Source organism: Photinus pyralis, unplaced genomic scaffold (genome assembly GCF_008802855.1).
Source record: "Photinus pyralis isolate 1611_PpyrPB1 unplaced genomic scaffold, Ppyr1.3 Ppyr1.4_LG5, whole genome shotgun sequence".
Taxonomy (NCBI): Eukaryota; Metazoa; Arthropoda; class Insecta; order Coleoptera; family Lampyridae; genus Photinus; species Photinus pyralis.
Window position 1 is genome coordinate 22,937,478 of NW_022170596.1, and position 11,097 is coordinate 22,948,574.

At 35.0% G+C, this 11,097-nt stretch overlaps 1 protein-coding gene across 1 annotated transcript; it reads right to left on the reverse strand.

Annotated features, from left to right (window-relative positions):
* Positions 1-515: 515 nt before the first annotated feature.
* LOC116172551 (transcription factor Sox-3-like) lies at positions 516-2,330 on the reverse strand. Its single transcript, XM_031489783.1, has one exon. The coding sequence runs from the start codon at positions 2,248-2,250 to the stop codon at positions 1,171-1,173; it is 1,080 nt and encodes a 359-aa protein (XP_031345643.1). The 5' UTR covers positions 2,251-2,330; the 3' UTR covers positions 516-1,170.
* Positions 2,331-11,097: the final 8,767 nt, after the last annotated feature.

An 11,097-nucleotide genomic window follows, 5' to 3' on the forward strand; every position in this document is an offset into this window, starting at 1 on the left:
TAATGTGAATTAATGGTTTCCAGACCTACATAACATAAATTTAACGGCACGTGTGACAAATTGCAGATTTTTTAAAATGGTGTAATTTTGAAAATTACCATGTGTTTATTGAAAAAAAAATGACTTACCTCACAATTTACCTATATCACAAACTCGGGCACACACGCACAGAGTATATAACACAAGGCGCTGCACTTGAATAAAACTCTGAAGTAACTTCAATCTCATATATTCACATTTTTCGTTCCAATGACTAAATTAACACACTGTACATTGAAAAAAAAATGTTTTATGTACAAAGCTTGTGATATCTTTGAGTTCTGCCCATTATAATAAAGTTTCAAACAAATCTGAATTTTCTCGAATAACAACGTAACAAAAATTTGCGAATAGGTATATCATTTTGAAAATGTAAGATTTGTTCAAAATTTTTCATAATATTTACAAGACCACCGGGTGCTTTAATAAATTAAAACAAGGTTATTTGTACAAACAATTGGTGTGAGTATAGTAAATATTATGGTACGTTGTTATAATGGGATGGGGATTGTTATCGACAATGTGCCTTTGGGTAAAAAAGATGTGTAATCAAAAATTATTGAGCATTTATGGCTTTAAAATAAAAGTTGTGTTTGAAGCGATAACTGCGGCACATTGCGTCAAATTCGCATTTCTCGTGTGAACTAATTTTATATACAAATATTTGGTACTTAACCTTATCAGGTATCGCCGAGAGGCAATGGTAATTTTTAAGAAAATGTGTATTACATTAAAAATTTCAACGCGCAACATTTTTAACAATATCATCTCCTTAAACATTATCACTATACGAAACCAAAGTTTATCATACAAAGGTCCTTAGAATTATTATTTACATCACGTAATAAACGACCTAGAAAATTTGTTCAAACCACGTTAAATTACTCTCAGAACTGGAAAAAAATAAATTTGACGCTAAAAATGTAAAAAAAGGACCCACCTGGTCGATCGCATCCAATCAGACAATATCTTAAAGTGGTTTAAATACAACAATCGAATACTGCAATTGGTTTAAGGAACCGAAGAAGATTATTCGCCGAGGAAATAAAAGTATATGTGAATAAAAAATTTAACATATTTACACGTTCACAACGGCGGCACGTCCAAGTCCGGTGCCGCAAAATACGGCTCTCACATGTGCGCTAGAGGTGCTAAGGGCCCGGGTCCTAGAGGATCCGGCGACGGATTGTACTGGTGCATGTGCTGACCTTCCGTCGGTAAATACATGGAGATCATCTGTCGGAGGTCGCCTTGCTGAGGTTGATTAGTTGCAAATTCCCGTTTTATTCCCGGCGTCGGGGTGTGCAACCCCGAGCTCGGTGACACCGGCTCGGATTTGATGCTAGATCCAGAAGGACTATGCGACGACCCTGTCGTGTGTTGCATGCCAAAAGGCGAACCCGCGCTACTGGGCACAGTTCCTCCGTAACCGTAACCGCCGTTCATATACGCACTGTGTTGCATTTGGCTCATATCGTACCTGGGGTAGTTTGCGCCACCGTAAGTGTGCTGCTGATAACTCGAAGGGTCGGGCATCATGTAACCATTGGGCATGTATCCGTTGGGCATCTGGTACATATCTCGCGCTGCCGCTTGTTGAACAACGGACGTTGCGCCCCTCGTCGGATCGGAACCGGGTAGCAAGCTGGATGTGCCCAACGGGTATTTGTCTTTTTTCAATAAAGTCTTCGTTTTCCTTCTAGGTCTGTATTTATAATCCGGATGTTCCTTCATGTGTACCGCACGCAACCTTTTCGCTTCATCGATAAACGGCCGTTTTTCTGTTTCACTAAGTAACTTCCACTCCGCTCCCAGTCTTTTTGATATTTCCGAATTGTGCATTTTTGGATTTTCTTGTGCCATTTTCCGCCGCTGACCGCGAGACCACACCATAAACGCGTTCATCGGTCGCTTCACGCGATCCGTATTTTGATTCTTACTACTAGGATTATTATTGTTTGTCGCGGGGTTGTTGTGCTGCGGCTGATGCTGGGAGGGCTGGTGTGACTGATGATGGCTTTGGGGTTGATGCTGATGGTGTAATTGGGGTGCCTGTTGCTGGTGGTGCAGCTGATGATGCGGATGCTGTCCTAAATGTTGCATGGGCGCCTGCCCCAGCGAGCTTAAGGAGCCGTACGTTTGCAAAGCGTGATGCGGCGGCATCGTCGCGTGTAAACTACCTCCTTTGAGGTCCGTTTCCATAGTCAACATGTCTTCCGTCGGCGCGAACAGCTTGATGGCTTTCACAAAACACTATCACAACACCAAACAATCACCTCTACGCTCTTCCACGTAACTCAAGTTTATGTTATGAATTCTACAGAATTTGGGGTCTATTCTTTGTACTCCCCACCATGCGCACTGATTGACAGAAACGCCTGCCATGATTCTGCACGCCCAATCGGGCGCCTGCTCAGTATCACGAGGCGGAGATAAAAGCTGCGTGGCGCTGTTATGTGCGCGGAGAGCTTTCGCACTAATTACGTGACCGATTACTAATTATGCCTCGCGGGCATTTTTATAACACAAGCTAGCGAGCAATAATTAATTAATAAAACCACATCATTTCGTGCTTAAAAATTTCTAATTAGTGGAACTCTTTTCTGTTCACAAATTGGCAGGAATATTTTAAATAAAAACAAATTAATTACAAAATGAATCCCTAAATTGATGCAAATTTTAAATTAAGATCCCATTTTATTCAAACACCTACAGATACGTCGAAATCACCTACGTATAAACAAATTTCAAGCACAATTACCTACTCAGTTGAATACGTTTAGGTACCTACTTATCGGTCCACAATACACATTGCAAATCAATAAGCTAAAGATCTCAACAGATTTTAATTAGCTGCATTTGTGCATGGCGCATCTGAATAAGGTTTCCTATAATATAATAAAAAATAAGTAGGCATTCTTATACAGAATACTAAACACAATGGAAATAGGTCGACGTTTATGAATTAAAATTTGCATTTAGGTGTCCGAACTTTCCGATGTATTAATAAAAACGAACGAAATTCAATAATTGCATTAGTTTCCTGTAGGTATGCAGTGATAAATGTAGGTAGGTGTAATTTCATCTGCAGTAAGTTCGAAATGTGTCGGTCCTTATACGATTTAAGAATTTGATGTTTGAAATTTTTCCATAGAAAACTTAATTAATTCGTTCATGCATAACAATACTGTAGCTATAAGATACCTACATCTTTACCTAATTTTCGACATGTGGGTATAGCTTTCCGTAGTGTGCTGTTTTGTCAATCAGCAATGCATGCTGCTCAAAGACTAATGCATCTAAATTTTATGTTTGTTTGTCATTCAATTAAGGTTTTTAGTTATAGTTTCACTTTGATCAGTACTTGGAAGCTATAGGGACAACGTTATAAGAGAATCGTCTGAACCTCGTCAGAAAGTATAAGATTGCGATTTTTGTTATGTAATCAAACAATTTGATTATTATGTCTCATAATTAAAAATGATACCTATACCTATATGATTATTTCTGGGTCAATTTATTTATACGTACGTTAGGTACCTATACCTTTGACTCGGCGCAGGATAAATAGGTAGTTATAAACAGTAGGTAGCTACCTCAGTACCTAGTATAAACAAGTAGGTACTAAGTAACCTTACCCATCTTCCATAATACAAAAATCTAAACAGATTTTAAAATAACGCTAAATATTTTGAACAGCAGACCTACCTACCTACAGGTATAAATAGGTAGGTACCTACTTATACTGCAAATTTCTAAACTGTTTGCATTCCTTGTATCACAGAAAATTTTATTTATTACTAGCATGGTACTGATCCAGCGGTTTTTAATGGCAACCCAAGAGAAGTGTAGGTACATGACAAACTGAAATTCTGAGAGATGGTTCATATTATAGAATTAGGTGTAACCGATCTTTATGGAATGTATAAGTATTTGTAATGCTCCCAAAAAGATCTTTTCGGTCTCATTGCTACCATAAAAAACGCATTTAAATTATCTACCTTGAAAATTATCTAATTTACCTATAGGTATCATCAATTCCTTTAAATTTAAAAATTAAATGGCACGCACATCTATTCTCTTACCTACATTATAAATCAAATATTAGTAGGTAAATGAGCTATATACGCGTTTTAAATAAATATGGCGATTACCTATGTTGTGCTTCCTATCAAAAATATGTGCATTTTGCGCTTTTAAACTATAGGTACCTAGGTAGGTACCTACTGAGGATTGTCCTAGAAATCTGAAATTTGTTGCAATAAGGGACATTGAATTTTTTAAAATTTAAGATTCAGTTTATTTCGAGGTTTATTTGCAAAAATGGTCAAACGGTCCTATATAGGTAGGTAAGTTTCTTAACCAAGAAGAATATTGACGATTATTTCCCTTCTTCCAGCGTTTTGATATTTAACAAGGACGTCATTTGCCTCGTGTGCTGTAATGCTTATATATACCTACCTACATGCTGTTTTACGTTAACGGCTACCTAAAAGTAAAACTCCCATTAATCTTATATCTGAAAATTTGCATACCAACACTCGTACCAACATAGTTTCTCATGATCTATCGAAAGAAAATATTATCATGATTGTTTCACTTCCGGTTTTACTGCGGATATGGATAGCAACTTTTTTTATTTTAAATAGAACACCCTAGTACCTTATCGCATTTTCGAAATCAACATGCAAATCTACGTCGTTTGATAGCGCATTCCCTATACCTACCGACACTCAGCATCAAAAGTTTTCAAGACGTTTGACTGCTTTTCTTTAGGGCCCTGTACCTGCGACACCGTTGACTTGAAAGCCAAAAAGTCTTCCAAAATCAACAATACTGAGCTACACGAAAATGATTTAAATTTTGATCACCCTTCTACAGAGCGTTTTAAAACTAATTTACAACTTTAAAAGTTGATTTTTTCAAATCAAACCTTTATTTTTTTGCACTTTCAAATGTGGAAAAAAATTCTACCTATCTGTTATGCTTTTCTTTTTATTTTAGATTTTCTAAGATTGTGACTGTTATGCATAATTTTTTTAGGAAGCCCTGAAATAAATGCGTTAGTAGATGTCATTGTACCATTCTGCCATCCCTAATAAAAACGCGGTATCTACAAAAAATTTAAAATTGGGTTTGAGGCGTGTTTGGGTTCATATTAGTGATAAGTACCTACTTCCACAAACGTCAAAAATGTTAAAAAATCTTGAATAACTTGAAAGGTGAAAGGTATTGAGAAATGTGGTATCAAATATCGTAAATTTTTATGTATGCTTCGAAAATGCAAGGAAATACAGGGTGGTCTTTTAAAATAAGGTTCTATCCACACCCGGTACAACCGGAAGTGAAACAACTATGATAATATTTTCTTTCGATAGATCCTGTAAAACTATGTCGGTATGCGAATGTTCAGATTTAATATGTATCAATGAGAATCTAAAAACTTCTAGGTAACGGTTTGCGTGAAACAGCCTGTATAAGAATATAAAATAAAAATAAAGTAGTAGGGTAGCTAAAACATATTTGGGTTCGTTGTAGGTATTGGAAACATTCGGATTAATTAATATACCTATACCTATTAAACTAGATTTCACGCCGCCACTGGACGCGCGCTTTGTATATAGGTAAAGTCTGTTTCAAAGTCGGCACTATTGCCAACTTTTCTAAGAGTTAGAAAGACGGTAAAATTATCAAAATTGTGTAGTTTTTTTCTACTCAATCCAAATCTGTAATCAAAAAATTGTAACAAAAAAGCGACTTTTTTATATGAAACACCCTGTGTATTATTTCATCATATGAGATTAGAGCTAATTAAATTCTCTACATTCACCATAGCGAAAATATACCTACTTCAAATAGGTATAACGATCTACTCCCTATTTCTCTATGTGCCCATTTAAAAACTAAAAAAATTCATCCCTCTAAATAATATGTGAATAAAAATGTAGTAATAGAATAGCCTGTATGCGTTACTTACTTTCTTTTTCGTTTTTTATTACATCCTAACTGTTCCAATTATGACAAATAGCATGCAATGTACACAGGGTGTAACAACTTACTATACGCCAACAAAGCATTCATTGGTGGAGGGGAATAAAATAATCATTTTTTGGAATAAACGACGAGTCTCATGTACTACGTTCTAATGTCTCCAAATTTGAGTTTGTTCTTTAAATTTTTCTCAATAGGAACAGCAACAATGGAACTTGCAGATTTCTCTAGCTATGCCTTTTTTTATATTAAAAAATGGTTTCCAAATTCCTAACCCAAGATGCTCCTAAATGGGGAAGCGAAAAAAATTTCGATGTCGATTAAACTTAGTACCTATCTGGGAGTTTTTCAACGTGAAAATAACCAGTCCATAATCATTTTTTTTCCAATTTTCAATTAGAAAAGAAAATTACAGTTAATTTCCACCACGAAATGGTCACATTTTCATGATATTTAGTGGGTACACATTTGAGAACAAAACTGTTATATACCTACCTATATTTGAAACAAAAAGTTATATGCACAATTTTTTTTAATTTTCAACAACCGTTTGGTTGCGTAATTTTGATTGTCAAAGATAGATACCTATACCCAAGCTCAGCGGGGCAGAAATTTTTTCGCATCTCCGTTTAAGTTTGCGCCATTTTGTGGTAGGAATTTTGTAAAAAAACGGTTGCAACATTGCATGATCCGAAAGAAGTATCTAGGTAAACCTTTCAATTGTATCCTCCCTCTTATGTGTTTTAATTGCTCAAGAAAAAATTGAAGACGAAATTATAATCCATATATCCATAATGTTGGGAGATATCTCAAAATGGGGGCGAATTACAACAATAAAATTCTTAGACTTTCCCCATAAAATCTATATGCGGAAGGTCTAAGAATTGTATCGATTAAAAAAGAAATGTCCATTTTAAGGCTTTTGGGAGCGTGACACTCAACTCAAACCAGTACTCAAACTAAACCTTCATTTTATTTGCAAACTCAATTTTTATTGACATGCTTAATTTTACACACTGTATGATTTCGAGTTTCTACCAATTTTTCTCGTTTCTTTATCGTTCTGACTTGCAGTTTCTACAATAAGGGGGTAGTTGCGAATAATCGTTTTAAAGACAGAAAATATAGGTAACTAACAGGTATTTGATAAATTGGCAAATAGGTAACAATGAGTGGTTTATTAACCATGGACATACCTTAGAGGAGCTGGAGCTCACTTACAAAAATGTATACGGCTATAGATACCTACCTACTCGAAATTAGGTAGGTAGGTAGGTAGGTAGGTATTCACTAGTTTTACAATAATTCCATGTATCCTTTAATACGGTAATTCTAATAACTCCGAGTAATTTTAACTGTAGGTAGGTATCTTTTTATCAGTGCATGTGCAAACCAATATTGTATTTAATCGGATGTTGAAATCCAGTTTTCAATGGTATACCAGTGTCTGAAGTTAAACATTTTTTTAAATATCTTAAAAATTAGACAGTGTTGGGGTATAAAAAGTTTGTTGCTTCGTGTATGAGAACTAACTGATTTAAGTGTCTAACTCACTATGTAACTTAACCCTGTTTATTCATGAACAGGCCTTTACTGTTGTGTCGTTTTTTGTAATAAGTTGATTACATATGTCACCAAATTAGAAAGCCCATTTATTTACTAAGCGACAGAGCAAAGCGATGCAAGGTTTACAGGGGGAGTCGATGGTGTAAGTGACCACGAGAACTGCCAATCGCTTGGACCGACTGGGTTCAAATTTTGCACAGTTAAGCTATACCAGGTCTTAGCAAGCCTATATATTGAAAATGGGTCAAATCCAATGACGCCGTAGGGTCACAACGAGATGCTCTACCGCTTTTTTTGATTCGCTTTAGGATTTATTTACCAACGGAACTTACCCTTTTACATTGTCATTGGACAACCACGTAAAATGATAGTCAATATATTAATTTAATTTCCGTAAGCAGTTAGGGGTTAATCTGTGCAGAAATCAGCGAATTGGACTTAAGATAATGCTTTATAATTATAATAACATTAAATGCGACTAGTTTCTAGTCAATCCAAATCTAAAGCTGTTAATACTCTTAAAAAACTAAAATGATACCTACCACATACATAATTCACGGCACCTTAAAGAACAAAGAATGTTAAAGTGACAAAGTTACGTTATGCTGGTTATGCACCTAAACCTCGTAAATCATGCGCTTTGTATAAAGTTGTATCGAAATTAGTCGTAGATTTGTAAACTTGATTAAAAGCTTAAGTATATAGGTAGGTGTTGATGTTGACAGTCATCTCCAGATGCTGTATGAATAAAAAATTCAATGGATTCCAACTTCCAACTAGAGCCATTCGTATTGCTAAATTTGTTGAAGTTGGCGCTAAGGAAGTTTCACATGATGCATTTTCCATGCGATTGCGATGTGGCAATAACAAAAAATGCATTAATTGCATTCATAATTACTTTCTTCAGAGAATCTCCTGTTTATTTAAAAATGTTGAAAAAATATTAAATTTTCAATTAGAAAAAACTCAACTAAATTTATAAGCACAAATTATAATTTACGTCATATAACATTAAGCGTGAATTAACAATAAGGAATTGATAGCAACGACCTAACCATAAACTAAACCAATTCAGCCACCAGCAATCGATAAGAATTAAGATGTTCCTAAGTAGCTAGTTTCATAATGAAACGACATTTTTTAAAATAAGCTATTTATGGTACCTGTCCAAAATTATGAAAAAATTCCACCAATCTACGTACTTGAAATTTGTGTCAGTGACGTACCTCTGCATGGCCAAGGGGGAGTGGGAAACAAATATTTTCAATCAACTATAAGATTTCATTATTATTAAAGAGTACACTTTATTGGATATATAGCAGCATACAGTACATTATATATAAAGGTAGAGAAGTGTAGTATTACTACTGCGTGAGCACCAAGATTACATCTCGAGGCGCTTGCGCCGAGTGGAGTAAGGTGCGAATATTTGTTTCCCACTCCCCCTTGGCCATGCAGAAGTACATCACTGACACAAATTTCAAGTAGGTACGTAGATTGGTGGAAATTTTTTCATAATCTTGGATAGGTACCATAAATAGCTTATTTTAAAAGATGTCGTTTCATTATGAAACTATAGCTCTACTTAGGAACATCTTACCCAGATGAAGAAATAAATTTTATCTCTTAAATGTACGAGACCTTTCTTTTTATATGTGTAGATTTAATAGATTCTATATCAATCGTCATTTGACATAATTGGTGTCGAAATTTGAATTTGTTGGTTCCTTCTACATTCAATTCAATTGAGGAAAACAACAAATTGTTTATCTTTAACATAGAAAAATAGAAATTTGGGAGATTGGTTCGTTTTGTCAGCCAAGAAAATCTGTTGCTAGACTCAGGAATGAAAACGAAATCAAATGTTACGGGCAGTTCATTTTCATTCCTGGGTCTAGCAGCAGCTTTTCTACCGCTCTAATGGCCAATTGCACCGTAAAAATTTAGTATCGCTTAAAGTTAAGCATAACTTAAATGCCATGGCAACGATTGTAGGTATTCATAATCATTGCCATAGATTTTAAGTTCGACTTAAGTTTAAGCAAGGCTTAAATTTGTTGTTGTACAGTAATATGGGCATCATTTTATCGAGAAACTTGTAATAAATAAACGAGAAAAAGCAACAACTACTGAACTATCAAAGATGTGTATTTGTTAAACAAAAGAATGCATGTTCTATTGTTCTTTCCAAAGCACTCTTCTGAAAAACCGTTTTTCCATCTTTTGACGGAGTCTTAGCCCCAGTTGCACCAACAAAATTAAGCTTTGCTTAAAATTAAGTCGAACTTAAAATCTATGGCAACGATTATTAAGACAATCGTTGCTATGGTACTTAAGTTATGCTTAACTTTAAGGGATACTTAATTTTGACGGTGCAATTGGCCCTTAAAGTCGGAACATATCATATATGATAAATTATTGTAATCAGAAAAACGAGCTTTATTTATGCTAAAATTCAATATGGCTACCATAAGGAATGAAAAAGTTATCTACTGTAACTTCCAAGTCTAGAGTGCTTTAATAGCATACTTTCACGCACTGCCTTTATATTCATTTAACGAGTTCTTCAACCTTAAGCTTTCCGTTTAAGCTATCTAATTAAATAAAATGTGTACTTAGTTAAGTTAAAACGTAGTTCAACATTGACATGTTCTATAATTGGAAACCATTCAAAAGAATAAAGAGGGACTATTATTATTAGTAATGTTTTAGTTTAAAACGTCCACTTATTGTCGTTTTCGAAATAAAATGGAAATTTGAAAATTTCTGGTTTTTCAAAAATCTCGGCAGCCTCTGAAGACATCCGAATTTTCGTAACGGCATATTACTGTATGGGCACCAAAATACGCAAATTTGCCCCAGTATAAAGTACTCATCTCTTCCAATAACCGAGATCCCCATGTTGGAGCTCGAAAAACGGGCACCTTGTATATTAATTTGGAATTGTGTGCAAATTAAAACGGATACTGGAAATAGTATGTTTTACGTACATTTTCTCGCGATGGAAAGAATTTTTTGGGATTTTTTAATGTGTTAATTGGGCAATTAAATTGAAAGGGATGAATCAACAAGATAAAAGCATATGCTTGAACTTTCATAAGTGACGAACGCAGATGCTGTACTACCACAGAACAATTTACAAAAATGTTTATTTCATCTGCGATTGGGTCAATGTTTGAATCTATAATTAGAAATGTTAAGTACTAAAAGAGTTATAGCGCGATCTTTAAAAAAAGAGATAGAGATAATACCAATTTAACTTAACCGAAATTGTAAACCCAAACTTCGGGTCAAATTTTTAGGGTTAACTTTTGAGTGGCCTTTTAAATTTTCATTTACGTCAAGGATTTGTTACTATGCTTAGTTACAAGCACGTATTTTTGGCATGCGAAAATAGTTTCGTCTTCGTCGAGGAGGTTTTTTTGAACCACAAACCAGTATCAGCTAATTATTGCAAGTGGGTCCCTCAGAACGAGATACATTTACCGTTTTGCTTGACAC

Excerpts from the sequence above, each read along its gene's own strand:
- LOC116172551 (XM_031489783.1), bottom strand. The coding sequence starts at position 2,250 with ATGTTGACTATGGAAACGGACCTCAAAGGAGGTAGTTTACACGCGACG.